Below are 17,443 nucleotides of genomic sequence, written 5' to 3' on the forward strand. Positions count from 1 at the left end.
GATTTTCTATGACCTGAACGTATTCAACACACTTAAAGTAAGTGTAAGAAACAGAAAGGGGGCATCTCTAAAATGACAAATCCGATTTTCTTGAACATATTTTACTGTTCCCCATTTAAATAGATAAAAAGGATTATGATACAGTTGCTCTGAAACTCCTCTACGAAGCTGAAGTCTTCCAAATTAGCTAAGTGAAAACGAGCTCAATTAAGACAATCAAGAATTTATCTAAGAGGCAAGAAAATATGTTGGATAACTCACAAACACCACTATACTTTACCTGCAGCTTAGAACTCCACATACTTCAAAATATGGATTTAACAGTTTTCTTAACAGAATGTCTAATAATTTTTAGTGAGAGAGGTAAACATTTTTTGCCACATGGTAGATATGCCATATGATTAGCAGACAATTCAATCTCTCTCCAGTGAGATAATTTATCATAAAGAAAGTCACCAAAAATTGTAAGCAGTCTGGATTCGTGTTTATTGAAGCCAGTAATTAGAGACATCTTCTTTTCCAGCACTAGAAAGCAAGGTTCCACATGACTGCATAACTGTATCCGGTTAGAGCCACACCCCTGGACTAAGGCTGGTGGGGGAATAATCTGCAGTCCAAATTTTAAGTTAAAAACACCAATAAACTCAGTATAGAGACGACAGTGAACTTTCACTTACAGCATCAACATTGTTAAGGTCATGATGTACAGAGCAGTCACTTGCAACTTTGTTAAACTCATAAAATACGACATCATCAGTTTAAATAGTGATTTTTAAAATGCCAATCAAAAAAAAAGTGCAAACAAAATTAAATAATTCTAGCAGCATACCCGTTGCATTTTTAGGAAAGACCAATTCATGGCCACATCTTCAAGGTTGGGCTTATTTCTTTGATTTTTCCATCTTAAAGACAAACAGCAGATGTAACCACTATAATATATATAAATAGGCAGAAAACTGTCTTTAATAGTCTACCATACAAGTGTATTCTGCAAATAAAATGAATTTTACTTTAAAAAGTAAAGGCTGTTTATTGTTCGGCCTTTGGTTCCACTGCTTGAAAACCCCAAAATAACAAAAAATATCTCCCCTCCTCCCACCCCCCCAAAAAGAACCCTGCAGCTCCCCAAAGTTGGTAGACTTTGGCAACCACTGAGCACATGACATATTACGCGCACCAGCGTCTTCCGCTACTAGGAGCAGCCACTCGTTACGAGAAACTCAAAGTGATCCCCAAGAAATCTTCCCTCACAAGACAGGTGTCTTAGCACTTCATCAGTTTTAGTACATCTTATATTGACACAAAAGTGCTTATTAGTTTAAATGACAAAAAAAAACTTTGTAAAAAGTAAAATTTTGCATTAAAATTTGAAATCACACTGTATCCCCCACAGGCATGTGCCTTTCGAATAATTCTGTCTTGTTTCTGAGGTCAATCATTTTGCCCCTACCCCCACCCCAGCTGCTGTAGAGAGAGGTAAGTGACGCCCCCATCAGTGTGGCCACAGCTGTTGGGCATCTACTGGTCACTACACCACAACTATCCTTATACAGTCAGTTTACTGTCATTACGTGGACAATCTGGTGATTGGAAGCCACAATACATTAAACAAATAACTGAATTTAAAAAGGGGTGGAAAAGTGTATTTTTAACAATAAAACTGGCACAAAAAACATGTTTTTATGTTTGTCAGAAAGGCAACTAAATACTCAGCTTTCTCCTTAACAGTGTTCAGACCTTTACAAAAAAAGCAATTCAAGACAGTCTTATTAGAGTCTTTGTATATACAACACAGGATATTAAGTTATGCCCAGTACTATGTTAGTGGTCAATCAAATCTGGTATGTAAAAGTAATGACGTTAGGGAAGTTATTTTCAGACACAGTACAACAAACATTCATATAAAAAAAGTAAACTCCACATAAGTGAACTGTGGTTTTTTCCCTTGGTTTGACAACAAATGTTTTATATATTAAATCAATGGTAGTGTTTGCATTCAAATGTTGTGTCGCATATAAAATTAAAAGTGCCATTTCAAATCCACAGAAGTCATTTCTAGAATGGTGGTATGACATGATGATGTGCATGAATTTGCTCTACACGGAGACACGGAAACTCTTGTTTCCGTAAGAAAAAAATGCTACATTTTATGAAAAACACAAGTAAGAGAAATGTATCATTTCCATTTGCAATATAAAACATTCACACTTATTTGTCCATCTGATAGCACTGATCAGACCAGAGAGCTAGGACAAGACCCTTTTGCATCAATGGAACTCTGTGAAGGTGTCCACAGACCATAAGGCAGGGATTGGTGCAAGCCAATTCATCAGAGTGCAATTACATTACAAACCTCCCTCAAACTTTCTGTAGCACACTGTATTATGGTAAAATGAGAGGTTGGTCACCCATTCTCTGTTAGTAGGCCAGCCTGTGGTAGTATAAAAAAATTTTTTTTAATTTAAAAAACAAAGCAGGAGCTATTTAGAAAACACAATGCAAAGTTAAACTAATTTTGTAACTGCTGACTTTAAACACACTCCACAGTGAATGCCCCCCCGACGCACATGCGTGGAGCCCAGCTCGTCCTGAGGACATGGCCTGGGCCACACGTGTGAGTCTCAGGCAGCTGCCATCTTCCCCACCCGTGTCAGCTCCACCTGACTCAGGCACCCCCACACTTTACACATCTTTCTTAAGTTAGAGATGCATTCAGAACAAATCTTACTCCCATTTTCTCAGTATTTAGTTTGGAAATACCTTTAAATCTTAAAAATGATTATTCGACTTTCTACCGAACACACGGTATTTACTAACACCGCTCGTCTCCTCCTTCCTCATCTCCTCCAACGTTCAGCTTCCCCACCGTCACTTCTCGAATTCCTCCTTTCCGTCGTTCTCTTTCCTGGACTTGCTGCTCCTTAATCTGCTTCCCAAGAACAAGTGAATTTGCTAACACGCAACTGGTCAGACTAACCGCCTTCTGATCATTGATTTCCTGGTCTCATATGCTCCACCCTGAAAGAAAGCGGGCCATCTTTCTCTCGATCTACCCTCCCTTTCACAAAAGGCCCTGCTGCGCTTGCTTCTCACAAGAGAGCCACATGCCTGAGAGTCCAAGGGTTATCCTTAACAAAGGGGTCTGACACGTAACCTTCCTAAATGTGCATTTCATATTTGGACAAGCCAATGAAGTATTTTTTAAGTTCATCTCCCCTGCCCCAAAAAACTGATAGCATGTGCCATATCAGAAAAATCCTTGTCTTAGCAGATCAATATACATAGTTATTTGGTCATTTTACATATGCACTTTTTAAGGAGGATCAGGCTTCATTTTCTGTTGAAGAGTTTGTTACCATGGAGTCTGGTTTTCGAGTCATTCTATCCAGTTCTTCCTGAACATTTGTCAACACAGTCTTTTGTCCTTAAAAAAAAAAAAGAAAGAAAGAAAGAAAAAGCAGCAGTGATGGGAAACAGAAAAGAATTTTTTAAAAGGAACATTTAAAATGATACAGATTTCTGTAATCACTTGTGGTGATAATAACCTCAGTAAGAATGAAAGCAAGCTTTTTTTTTCATTGCGGTGACGACGAGGAGATACCCTAATTCAACCCTTCCTTCCAAACATGACAGGTCCGTGTTCCTCTGACTACATAACTGCCCCCTGCCTGGGCAAGCCTTTGTGCCAAATATAAGGGCCTTTCTGAAAACACTCTCACCACCCACCCCTGACCCCATGCACTGTCATCACCTCCTTGTTAGAGGTGGTGTGTGAGTTTCTGGCATATGGCAAACTACTTTCTGTGCCTCAGACAGAATAGGTGTTTAGGTTTTGTTTTTAATTACAGTACTTTAACTCATATGGGTACCCTGGAAACACCATGCTTCAATAAGAATATAAGACTAAGGTCAGACATTTCAATCCTGCACAAAGTCAGTGCTCATATTTTTTTGTTTTCAAATGCTAGCTGGGACTTGGAAATGACCCTTCTCTCCTATCAGAAATACCAGCCCACAGCCTAGGCCACCAGACCAGGTGGAGTCTCTAAGAACTCAGGAGCCCCTGAAGGAACGGCTGACCTGAGGATGGAGTGATCTCCTGAGGGCCTCCTTTGATCTGAAAACACCAATTAGGGAAAACACTGTATAGGATAGTATAGTCAATGGAAAGTTAAAAACAAACCCATTTTAAAATAGCCTAGTGGGGTGCGTGGGGCGCTCAGCCGGTTAGTGTCTGACTTCGGCTCAGGTCATGATCTCATGGTCCCTGAGTTTAAGCCCCACGCCGGGCTATGTGCTGACAGCTCAGAGCCTACAGCCTGGAGCCTGCTTCGGATTCTGTGTCTCCTTCTCTCTCTGTCCCTCCCCTGCTCACGCTCTGTCTCTCAGAAATAAACGTTTAAAAAAAAAAAAAGAAAAGAAAAGAAAAAAAGCCTGGAGCTTCCCAGCAAAATGGGTAATTCCCAAGGAACTCGGCTCTTTTGTTTCAGAGGCCTCAAGACACACACTTGCTCTACTGGCCCACACGAAAGGAGTGTGTGGGTTGCCACAGAGAGTGTGCCTGTGACAAGGGGGAGCTTCATGGAGCAGGAATTGATGACCCTCCAGTGAGACAGGCTCAGCTCATGGCAGGACTGGGGACAGTGAACAAATATCCTTATAAAACATCACAGAAAATTAAATATAATAAATAAAATATCAGTGCCACACCCTAGACCATGACCTCCAACAAACAGTTCCAATACCAGGGTCACATATACAGTTTAGGATATAACTCAACTCACCCAATAGTCAGTTCCTGAGAACCCAATGTATACAAATCCCACCTTTAAATGTGCCAAAGAAACCTGCATGCTGTAAAGTGTACTGCTCAGTACAAGGTGGAGATGTGCTTACTTGCTTGGCTGTTGGGAATACGGAGGACGTGCACATCAGGTAAAGGCATACGCTCCTATCCACTCCCCCACCTCCAGCACTGCTCAACCACAAGGATCATAGGTTTCCAAGGGCCCTTTAGTACCTGACTTCTTGGCTGCACTCTGCACACCACCAGCACCAGGACTTCCAGGAGAACCTGTCTTTTTACTCAGCAGACTATTGAAGAAGCTGGCCAACACACCTTCACTTGCTGCGTTATCTAAGGAAACATTAAGAAAAAAAGCCTTATACCACCAGGATGACTCAATTACCACCACCACAAAACTAGTTTTCAGCTTGGAATTATCCATCTGTGGCTATCATCTTCCCAGGACACTGAGCACATTCATTATTGCCACTGCCAAGGCTACTTCCCTATTAGCATGGTAAGTGCAAATCTGTTTAGATTTCCCACCTATCTGGGGACATAAAAGAACTCATGCTCCGCATCATCTCCCTGTCCATGAGGCAGTGTTTCCCAAAGTTTTATAAGCCCTTAACATTCCAAGGCTGATGTGAAAAGGTCTCATTCTGAGTTGGAGATAGCTATTGTACACATAAGAATTAAATAAAATTTTGTTTTGCGAGTTTTATTGTAACCAACACATTTAGATATTACTAAGTCACTAGGATAAGGGCTACTTAAACTTCTAAGTAACTGAGCTTGAAAAGAGAAGTGAAGGGGGAAGAAAATGCCATAGTTCATATATAATAATCATTTAAAAATGAGAAACAAAATCAAGGACTCAAAATATACACTGTATTTTTTTTTTTTACTTATTTTTAAAAGTACTCACCACACCCAATATGGGGCTTGAACTCACAACCCCAAGCTCAAGAGTCGCATGCCCTAGGGGCACCTGGGTGGCTCAGTCAATTAAGCATCCGACTTCAGCTCAGGTCACGATCTCATGGTTTGTGGGTTTAAGCCCTCCATCAGGCTCTGTGCTGACAGCTCAGAGCCTGGAGCTGGCTTCAGATTCTGTGTCAACCTCTCTCTCTGCCCCTCCCTCACTCGTGCACTCTCTCAAAAATAAATAAACATTAAAAAAAAAAAAAAAAGAGTTGCATGCTCAACCAGCTGAGCCAGCCAGCCAGGCGCCCCTCAAATTACACATTTTTAAAAATTTACTACTTATTTACTTAAGACTTATTTTTGGGGGGGGGCACCTGGGTGGCTCAGTCAGTTAAGCATCCAACTTCAGCTCAGGTCATAATCTTGCAGTCTGTGAGTTTGAGCCCCGCGTCAGGCTCTGTGCTGACAGCTCAGAGCCTGGAGCCTGCTTCGGATTCTGTTTCTTCTCCTGTCTCTGCCCTTCCCATGCTCATGCTCTGTCTCTCTCTCTCTCTCTATCTCTCTCAATAATAAACATTAAAAAAAAAAAAGATTTATTTTTATCATGTTTTGCGAGAGAGAAAGAGAGAGAGAGAGAAGTGGGGCTCACCCAAAGTGGGGGCTCATGCTCACCTGAAGCGGGGCTCAAACTCCCAAACGGTGAGATCACGACCTGACCCAAAGTCAGATGCTTAACCAGCTGAGCCACCCAAGCACCCTTATTTATTTTAAAAGTTTATTTAAGAGAGACACAGTGAGCGGAGGAGGGGCAGGGAGACAGGGGAACAGAGGATCAGAAGCGTGCTCCGTGCTGACAGCCGAGAGCCCAATGTGGGTCTCGAGCTCTGAAACTGCAAGATCATGCATGACCTGAGCCGAAGTCAGACGCTCAATTGACTGAGCTACTCAGACGCCCCCTTATTTATTTTTAATGTTTATTTAGTTTGAGAGAGCGAGCGAGCATGCAAGTGTCAGGGGAAGAGAAAGAGAAAGAATCCCATACTGACAGTGTGGAGCTTGATCTCATGAACTATGAGATTATGACCTGAGCCAAAATCAAGAATTAGACATTCAACGGACTGAGTCACCCAGACAACCCTCAAAATACACATTATAAAGTGATTATGTTGTATTCCTCTTTGAAAGAACCTGCATGGCCTGATACAGAACCAAGTGTAAGGGCCATTGATTCCAAAAAGGAACCAGCCTTAGTGTCTGCCAACCACGAGCCCCTTCCCTTTGAGTGAAGGAAAGTGGAAAGCAGCCCCTTCTTGGGGAAGAGAACAGCCCAGCTGCCACGGGCCTCCACGTTCCAAACCCAGCCACATAGCCCCTTCAGACCTCAGGCCCAAGACTAAACACTCTCCACAGAGGCAGGATACATACTTTTGATGTTTGGGTCCGGCTTCTTTACTGATGTGCCTGGGGAGGCACTAGGCACACTCGCTGGCCCTCCCCGGCCCTGAGTTCTTGGAGAGCCAGAGGGTCCTCTCGCAGGGGATTCCTAAGTCCAAAACCAGCCCAAGTTACATACAGGCATAAAAATAATAGGAAATACACATCCCCAAAATGAAGACATGCTCTGCAGGATATTTTTCACAGCGTAAGGAGAAGGGAGGTAGGACTGGGAGTTTGCCCCCAGCTCAGTCTCTTTCTAGACCTTAGTTTCTCCTTAGAGAAGAGACATCAAGATAATGAAACCTGCTCACTCTATTTCCCAGAGCTGTATTCCTTTCCTGAGTCCCTACTATGTTCCTGGCCCTGGGCTTTCAGGGAAACCAAATTCCCTTTGCAAATACAAAAACCCACACAAATAAAAGCTCTTACAAATAATGGCATAAAGTGTGAAGATACCTACAACACTGAGCCTTGACCCCATTTAGTTTAAGGTACTCACAGAAGCTCTCGTGGGCGTGGCTGGCTGCTTGGCAAGGAGTGACTGCAAAGAGAGGGACACACTGGCCATTAATAGAGGCCTGCAGAGTGGACGGAAAGTCTGGAGAAACACTTCCCAGTACTCCACTAGAGGGCGCCATTAATAACAACCAAGTCAGGTTTCATATTATACATGCAAGATGTTTAAATTCAGAAATTTGCAACATGGTGAAAAAAATAATTCAAGTAACCAGTTTTGGAAGCAAGGAGAACACAGAAAGGAGGACCAGCTGGCAAAAAAAACCCATCAACACCCTCCGCAGAGCTGCCTGGACCATCAGGAAGACCTATGACAGGTCTAAGTGGCATGTCTAACAATAGTCCTAGTAAAACAGGAAGGGGAGACTGGGTTTGCATTCTGAACTGTCAGCTTGTGGAAGTTACTTTCCTCACCTACAAAATGGGTACATCAGCTCACCTGCCTTCATGCACAGGGCTGTGTGGGGCTATGTGAAATAATGGAAGTGAAGTCAGGGCACTTGGTAAACTGTCAACACAGGAAGTATTATGCCAAAAAACCTAATTTCCAGAAAGAAAGGGTACTTAAAATGATACCAAGCCTATCATTGTTGAGAATCTGCAAGCAGGCAGGGGATCACCTGAGGCAGCTGGTCTAACTCCTACTCTGTACCAATGCCAGAAATGGGAGGGAACAAGGAGACCTGGTGGCAATCCCTTTAACGCTGCAAGCTCTTTGTGATGCCCTCCACCTCATCCCAGGGGACTGGCATTTCATGCAAGAGAAGGCCTCTGCTCTGGCCTCACTGGTTTTTCTTACCTGTTGCTTCATTAGGAACACCTGCTCATCCTCGGCTGCCAACTCTTTGTCATGGACCAGCTGTGAAGTGAAGTGACATACTCATTTGTGGTCACAGGCCAAGAACACCCGAACTACTGTCAAAATTCTCACTGAAAGAAGAATCTTGGGCTCAGGTCTCAACACGGGTCCAGGGAGAGTCCCCGCGGCAACAGCGCAATTATGTTTTTTTAGCCTGGCACCAAGACCAGCCATGCCATGTGGCCAACTGACATTTTTAAGTGGCAGGTTCTCAACCACCCCTCTCAGATCAGGGCCTGAAGATCAGGGGAGCACAGGGATGTCCTAACAGTAATCCCGAGGTAGCAGTGGCATTGTCAGGACTTAGTAGGAAACTTCAACCCAACTCCTTGTGGCCTTGGGGGCCCTCCAGCACTCACACCCCACCACCTGGAGCCATTTACATTCACACCAGACTTCACCTAAACTTTTTTTAAGAGGCTCTTGGATTACATTTTTCTTCCCCCCAAAATGGTTCAATGTGTAAGACATATCTCTTTAAATGTTTCTTTTCCCATAAAAAAAATAAATAAATAAATAAATAAAAATAAAAATAAAAAAACACAGAAAAACGCCTACAACTCAAAGTGACTAATCTGGGTACCTTTCTCACAGGAGGTTTCACAATAAAATCTTCATATGCATCTTCTGGCTTCACAGTTGTGAAATTTTCATGTAAAATAGCTATTTTCTTTTCGTTGTCCCAGCCTGCAGGTCTAAAAGCAAAGAGACAGGGATGGATTTGCTTTTCCTGGGACTGCCTTATAGCACACGTTAGGTAACATTCCGGGTTAGCGAGGACTCCTAGGTGAGACCCATTCCCACAAAATCTGGCCTGTAGCTGCTGGGGCTGGCTTGTAGCTTGTGGCAGGAAAGCCAAAATTTACTGCCGGCATAACCCATCAGATTGACATGGCAGGTTCTGTTCTGTACTGAGCTCATGGGGCCCAAAACCTAGGAGCCAGAGTCAGATCTTACTGACTCCACATGCTGACCCACAGAAGTGTTCAGAGTTTTCACACAACTCCACCCAGAAGAGCAAGGACACAATGGGGCCTTGTTCCCACAGAGCGGAGGACATAGAGAGCAGCACAGACACAGCTCCAGATGAGACCGTTTCTCTTGGGCTTTGGTGTAGAAGAACTCAGAAGTCTTCTGAAAACAGTTTTCTTGTGGACTAGTTCATTAATTTTACTGGTGTGGGAAGATGTACCGTGGAACAAAGCAGGGCAGCAGGATCTGTACTCTCCTGGGCTGCAAACCAGAGGGACACAAGGAGTCCTTGAGGCTCCTACATGGGTGCTGCCCTGCTTGAGATCACTAAGCAGGATGGCATCCACGTTCCATTAAGTTAAGCCACGGTAGCCTACTGTTCCCACCAGATTCTCACAGGTCTCCCTTTCTCCACCTAAGTCCTACTTCACTGCTCCACAACCAAGAGGGCGCTCCTACCCAGGGTGCTCTACCCAAATGGTTTTGCTGACTTCACCAGTTCCCAAACAGGCAAACTACCAAAGGATCAAGGATTCAAAGGGACAGGGTATGATCAAGATACAGCCACAACCCAAGCAGCCTTCGGAAGGTGTGAGATGCTTCTCCTCTCCAGACCAGCCCTGATCCTCAACCTGTCTTCCTGGGGCTTCCTATTCCTCAGGATCACAAGTAATTTGGGCACTCACATATCATTCACTGAGCTTGTGTCTTTGATGCCTGTGTGATTGCTCTGGACAACAATCCTCTAAAAGCCACCCAAGGCTCTAGCTCTGCCATCTGTGAGGAGCCCAAATGAGGCTCTCCCCTAAGTGTTCAGGAAGCAACCTATTCAGTGCCAAGAGCTCTTGGCTATCACATCTTCAGCCTTCTGAGAGGCTGTTCCTCCTACCCCTCCATTCCTTCTAGCCTGCCTAGCACACACACACACTCAGCCTTCCAGCATCACCCCCTCTGCCCTCCCTGCCGCACTGCCTCCACTACCACTCCATTACTCCTCCACCCCTGCCCTCCAGTGCTGTGTGCAGGGACCGTATCTTGTTCACTTCTGTGTCCTTAGCATAGAACCCAGACACCTAGGAAGTGCTCAGCAATTGCTGAATGAACTGTAATTCTGAAGTCAAGAGGATATCGAAGCCTACAAACACTGATCTACTAGCACAAGTCCTCTCAGAGGCCACACAGCTTCATCATTCATTCACACATCCAAAACACTCATCATTTTCCAGTGACAGAAAAACACAAACTGGAACAGACAGGTATCTAAGTCTCTGCCCAGGACAGCAGCCCCCGTGGCTCCAAAGTACCAAAAATACAACACGCATTCAGTATAGCCAAAGCCCATGCTGACGGGTACACCAACAAGGGTGCCTGCAATCATCTCTGCCAATGGGCAGAGAGATCACATGCTTCAACAGAAGGCATCAGGGTCCCCAAAGCCCAATTCCCTATACTTCAACTCCTTCCTCCAGCCAGTATTCTACTGGAGTTGACAATAAGTGGCAAAAAAGTCTGGCTTAAGTTTTGGTACCTTGCTCTCAATGATGAAAGGCAGCACCCATGACCTCACTCCACCTACTTCCCTTAGAGTGAAGCAGAATGGCAAACAGTCTAGAAAGGATCTGGGTCTATCTATCCCCTGTGAGGTCCAGGCCAAGCACTTTGCCCCAAGGCAGCAGAAAGCTGGCGGTGTACGAAAGAGACAGAAGGCACCTTACATGGAAGGATAAAAAGAAAAGAGCAAATGTACTATGAAAAGAAGCATTTGAAATCACCTATAAGGAACTCACATAAAAACTGCATCCTTTTCCACAACTAAGGCAGGTGTGATAAAGTGGAAGCCATACGTTTTATGAACAATGTACTTATACAACAAGTCGAGGTTTTTCTCCTCCTTCACTGATGTGTAAATCAAGGCTGCTCCATCTAATCAATCTGCTTAAGGAAAACCAATTCACTGCAGGAGACAAAAGCAAACATAGCCAACCATAATCCTCAAAGTACTACTCACAGGCTAATTAGTTTTTGATCAACACATGATCAACAGAAAGTGTTAAAACTTTTAAAACTAAACGGTAATGACAGATGAACCATGTCAAAAGCATAAAGGATGTCAATGGTGGCAGGCCATGTGGTTCATTTTTTAACATGCAGACTGTTGTCTTTTGACCCGTCAGGTTGGTTCATAAGCAGTCAAGTTAATGGCTCTGAGATTAGCCCAGGAAAACACGCTCAGCATATCCAGGGTGCAGATTCTTTCCTAGACACAGATGTTCACATGTGATCCAGTTTATTATTAAGCACATCTTCTGTAAGAGATGGGTACCTACATGTATCAGCACCCTCCACTGAGCTGGACAAGATAAAAGGCCCAGAGGAAGTGGTATGGGGATGTAGCACCACTTGCTACTGTATTTTTACAGAAGTATAACTCAAAAGACTGTTGACGCAGTATCTCTCATGGACACCACACAACATAAACATATGGGAAACTCTTTGTGGCATCTATAACAATATCGTGTCGGGTAATTAACCTTTTTGCAAAAAAGCAAAGTTTAAAAAGATTTCCAAGATATGATGAAAGTAGTTTTGGTAGTAAGACTATCCATATCAGCTTTCTTCTTAATATGAAAGCCTATCAAATGTACAGCATTAAAAATAAAAATAAGTGAAAGGCAGACACAAATCAGTAAGTCTCAAATTCCAATACAGTAAAATACAAAACTAATAAAAAGATGTATACAATTTTTCCCCGGCAGAAGACCGTTCTAGATTCAGGAAGTTCTTTATCTTTTTGAAGATACCAATCTAGAGGGAAGCCTGAATTAGCACAGAAGGGAGCCTGTGCTCCTGTGCCCTGACACAGCGCTCCAAGGATACACTGGAGGCAGAACCTCCGTAGGTGTGATTGGATGAAGTCAAAGTGCTCGTCCCTGTAATCATGCTCCTTCTCCAGGACACTCACTGCATCACACTGCAGGGAAGACAGAAAGAGAAAGGAGTCACCTCTTTGCTTCTCTGCCTGCTGAGGATGGGAATGGTGTCTTCTACAGAAATAAACTATCATAGTTCCAAAGAAGAAAGCCACAGCCAATGGTCTAAACATTAATTAGACAAAAGTGAAAGTGAGTGAAAAGACTGAAAAGTGAAAGAGTGAAAAGCAACTGGAGATTTCTCTTTCATCCTGGGCCACAGTTTCCAGAGCTGCAAAGTGGGGACGTAACAGTCTGATCACCTCACAGTTGTTCTAAGAATCAAACACGGTCACAGCAGGAAGCAGGCCATGGGACGTAGCTGTGCACTGCACCCTCCAAAGAACTCCCATCTCACAGAATATAATGTGAATGGCACACTGTGTGGTTGGGAATAAAGTACTTTTAAAATCCAAAAACAAATTTTTTTAAGTTTATTTATTTTTAAATAATCTCTACACCTAACACGGGGCTCAAACTCATGACCCTGAGATTAAGAGTTGCATGCTCTTCTGACTGAGCAAGCCAGGCGCCCCATAAACCCAAAATGGTTTTAAAGCTACTTTTTCTTTTCTAAGAGAAACAATTATTTCTCTACGACTCAACTTAATTTTCATTCCCACATCATCATCCTACAGGGCAGAAGAAAGTGAGTTCCCTTCCTTCTTCCTCCAGTGTTATGTTCTTCCTGAAAACCATCGCAAATCCAACAGACTTTAAATGACCAAAACCCCAAAAGAATTCTGCTCTTCTATTTTTTTAGCCATCAGTTTAGGCTAGACCAACTGGTTTACAGAGCCTTAAAAAAACTGCTTTTAGTTCTGAGTTTGAATCACTCAATAGACAGTACTTCATGGAGAGATAAACTATGAACAGAGTAATGTCATGTTTCCAGCAGCAACATTAAATGACAATATTTTCTAGCCTGACATATTCAATGTATCTTATGAATCCTGAATTAGTCCAACTCTCCCATGGGAAGACACCCAACAAGAGCCTCTAAGTTTCTTTTAGATGGTTAATTGTTCACTGGCCAAACCCATTCCTGGCACATACCTTTGTGCACACCACCAACACTGGGATTCCCAGGTTATGAGTCAGCATATTGTCACCAAGAGGCAGGGCAACATTTTCTTCGTCAGGACCTGAGGTCAGAGGTCCTCTTCTCTGCGGGGAACCTTGACAACCTTCTTCAGGCTCAATATAGTCTTGAAAATCTTTCACAACTACAGGTGAAAAAGTAAAAGGAAATCACACAAATAAAAATACACACGCCAGTTTTAGAAAACTGAAAAAGGTAGTAATAAGCACAAAAAATAAGAGTTCTGACAAACTTCCCCACTCTGCCTTACTGTAATATTAGGGATTTGGAGGTGGTGATACAAAATGCCAATTCTAACATATTGTCTGAGCATTATAATTTCAGAGCAGCAAAGATATTCCCCTGGACATGTTTAATTATATCCAACTCTTAAACAGGTTTTATTCTTTTTTTTATTCTTCTACTTTAAAAAAAAAAAAAAATTATTTTTTATTTTTTATTTTTGAGACAGAGAGAGACAGAGCATGAGCAGGGGAGGGGCAGAGAGAGAGGGAGACACAGAATCTGAAGGAGGCTCCAGGCTCCGAGCTGTCAGCACAGAGCCTGACGTGGGGCTCGAACTCGTCAACCACGAGATCATGACCTGTGCCGAAGTCAGATGCTCAACCGACTGAGCCACCCAGGCACCCCAAGATTTAATTTTTTAAAAAAAGATTTTATTTTCAAGTAATCTCTACACCCAACATGGGGGCTTGAACTCACAACCCCGAGGTCAAGAACTGTACACTCTTCCAACATACAGGGGCTTCCTAGGCATCCCTTAAATAGGTTTTAAAAACATCTAAGGTTTTAGTAGTTTCTATTATTTAATAGTTTCTATGAAAAAAGCCACATTTCTTATATATCTAACATTTTCAAAAAATCAGAAGAGTAAAACCATCTGAATTCCACAAGAACATGCTGTTTTCACACAGCTATGTCTGTACTAAGGAGCAAGGCTGGGCTTGGCCAGCACCATCCACGTCTCCTCATCATCCTGACTCTTGTGGACCCAGTCTCATCTTTAGGAGATCCTGAGTCACTGTGCAGTGTTGGCGGACCTGTTCCTAACACAAGAAGGGGTCAGGAGTAAAATGTCCACTTCTTAGCATACACAGTCACTAGCGTATCAAGAGTGCAATCCCATAGGAGGGCCCTGAAGCTGAGAGTGGTTCATGGGCCTGGTTAAGCCAAGTGAACCAAAGCCCACGGACCCATCCCTTTTCGTGGGTACTTCAAGGCTCACATGTCAGGCCAGAGAACAGCCCACAAATTAAAACTGCTATGAGCTAGAGCAGCAAACAGGCAGCTCTACCTTCTACACACAACAGGACAAAAGGATCAAAATGCCTTTCGGTCTCATCCACAACATGCTCATTAAGAAAATGCAAATAACTGGATTAAAGAGAACCTAGGGAAAGGTGCACATACTTCTCTTCATCCACAGAACAAGTTTCAAACATTTTAAAACAATGAGTTTTAACCGATAGAGATTTTACATTATCATTACATGAGCTCCTGGAATTAATCTAAAGAGTACAATGTCTTTCCTAAAATATTGGGCAAATTGAAAACCATCTCAACTAAGACCTAAAGTGCAGACATAATTAACATTTCATTTCTACAGCTTCTCTTTAATTAAGCTCATTCATATAATTTCATCGTCAATATAAACACTAGAGATCTCTACTGCATTTTAGAAAAAAAACAGAGACAGAGAAGGGTTTTCTCATTAATTAGTGTGGTTATTGAAGGATCTTGAAGAAATCAAAGGTTCTCACATGAATCTCCTTCAACGTATTTTAACAAATCTTCAACTCAGTGAAAAATACAATGGTTTAAGTTTGGGTCATACCTATCACTGCCCAATATCACATGAGGCACTCAACCAGGGATTGCACGACAGTGAGCACGGCAGAGCCTGGGGTGTTACAGGTGAGCTAAGTGGCTGTGGCAGGAAGCAGAGGCAGACAGCCCCAGAGGTCTGTTCCATAGAACTCCATTACCCAGTGTGCTGCACAAACTGCTGTATTCTACATATGCCATGGTATGAAAATAGGTGGGAAGCCCTGGGTTGGACTGGTCACTCTCTAAAGGAATAACTTAACTGTGGCTATCCAGTAGCCATAGGAAATACACATGTGTTTTTAATAACTGAGCATTTCAGAAAATAAGTTGGGAGACAGAATAAGTATTCATGACATAGATAGAGGTTGGTGAAAGGAAGGATAATAAGAACATAGTGAGCGCTGTGCAATTCAGATAATAAAATGTGCATTTCCCTTAGGGTGCACGCTTACCACAGTATTAACAATTTCTCTCCAATGGTGAGATGGCCAGTATTTCACAGCAGGAGCCAACAGCCCACCTGGGGGCTCCCCCTTTAGCATCATGTAATAGTTGGTAGCAAAAGGGGATCAGAGTGCTCTACCCTACCTGCTGCCATCTCTCTCTCATCTTCTTCTTCTTCCTACCTCACTGATCACCCACTGGTTCCACAGTCCTGAAAAATCACACAGACAGCACCTAATCTTTTTTCTCTATTTGATAAGTAAGGGAAGCCCAGACATAAAGCAGGGAAGACAAGACTAACCTACACAAGCGCCACCTTCTGGAGGCTCTGGGGTTGCTCTGCCTTCCCCTCACTGCCAGTCAAACAGCTGCCACAGATTTAGGACCACTGGGGAACCAAATCCTGAAAAAGTGACCCCCCCAATGGAGCAGCTTTCCAAACCCAGCAGACTGGAGACTGGTATTGATTGGAAACTAGGTTGAGTGACAGCCCTTCACTCATTCAACACAATACCTAGAGTCCAATTAATCTGCAAAGAGGGAGTCTGATAAGCAAGATGGCGGCCAACTGCTTTATTAAAATGTAACCTAAAACCAGCACTAACAAAGGCATTCCTTCAACATGCAACACAAAGGCGTGACTATCATTCCAAACATTTCAGAGGAAGGGTGGTGAAAACAAGAGAGGCCTTCAGAAGGTTAACCAGAGTCATGAGGCATGGACGAGGTTACAGCAATTGCTAGTTGCCCTCCTATGTCCTTTCTCCTCTTCTTCCTTATAACCAAACCAAATCCTGATACCTAGAACACATGGCCATACAAACTACACTTCCCAACCTCCTTAGAAAGACAATAGGCATGTACCCTTCAGCCCTTCTTTCTTCTTCCTCCATCCTGCTGCCTGGAACACGGATGTGAAGGCGGTGACAGTTCTACTTGTCAAGAGGAAGAGAACCACACCCTAGAGATGACAAAGCAATAAGCAGAAAGGAGCCAGGATCCTTGACCTGACTTCCCAGAGCTGCCTTCTAGGCTTGAACTGCCTATCTCCAGATTTCATTTACAGGAGAGAGAAATAAACTTCAGTCTTGTTTAAACCACTGTTATTTTGGTTTTGTGTCACAAGCAGCTGAGTCTAATCCTAAGTGACACAGACAGCAATGACAAAGCAAAAAATGAATTCAATAGTTTATGGGAACAAAAGATCCCCAGAGGCAGGCATCTTATCTGCTAGGTGCATCTCCAGTGCATAGAACAGACCTGGTATAAGGCAGACACTTTTCCTATCTGGGAAAGGACAATATCCGTGGCTCAACCTTGCTTTTTTGTTTGTTTTAAAAATCTTCACAAGGTTAAAAAAAAAAAAATCTTTATAAGGTTATAACACTAAGAAAACAGATTCAGAGACTGAAATCTCCAGGGCATTAACCCATTAATCTGGGCAAGATGCTAAATATGCAGTGAAAGACAAACAGCTCTTCAGCCTCAGAACTATTCTAAGAAGTTGTCTTTAGGGTCTCTATTCCAGGGGAAAAAGAGGCATTATCTAGAAAGGTCAGCAGCTGAAGGCAGACCAGCCGAGCTACATAACAACCACTGTAGCA

The 17,443-nt window shown here is 43.0% G+C and overlaps 1 protein-coding gene across 2 annotated transcripts in view; it reads right to left on the reverse strand.

Moving 5' to 3' along the window:
- Positions 1-12: 12 nt before the first annotated feature.
- DYNC1LI2 (dynein cytoplasmic 1 light intermediate chain 2) overlaps positions 13-17,443 on the reverse strand; it is a 26,621-nt gene continuing 9,190 nt past the window's right edge. The window contains exons 5-13 of one of the 2 annotated variants that reach the window (XM_042970511.1): positions 13,523-13,692; positions 12,375-12,468; positions 11,285-11,420; positions 9,109-9,220; positions 8,466-8,525; positions 7,650-7,691; positions 7,139-7,256; positions 5,021-5,137; positions 13-3,424 (exon numbers count right to left, since the gene is read on the reverse strand). In XM_042970511.1, coding sequence (XP_042826445.1) covers positions 3,324-3,424; positions 5,021-5,137; positions 7,139-7,256; positions 7,650-7,691; positions 8,466-8,525; positions 9,109-9,220; positions 11,285-11,420; positions 12,375-12,468; positions 13,523-13,692 — 950 coding nt within the window. In that variant the 3' untranslated portion in view covers positions 13-3,323. Of the gene's footprint in view, positions 3,425-4,368; positions 4,905-5,020; positions 5,138-7,138; positions 7,257-7,649; positions 7,692-8,465; positions 8,526-9,108; positions 9,221-11,284; positions 11,421-12,374; positions 12,469-13,522; positions 13,693-17,443 lie in introns of those variants that run through there. The other variant, XM_042970509.1, reaches the window with a different exon arrangement.

Source organism: Panthera tigris, chromosome E2 (genome assembly GCF_018350195.1).
Source record: "Panthera tigris isolate Pti1 chromosome E2, P.tigris_Pti1_mat1.1, whole genome shotgun sequence".
NCBI lineage: Eukaryota > Metazoa > Chordata > Mammalia > Carnivora > Felidae > Panthera > Panthera tigris.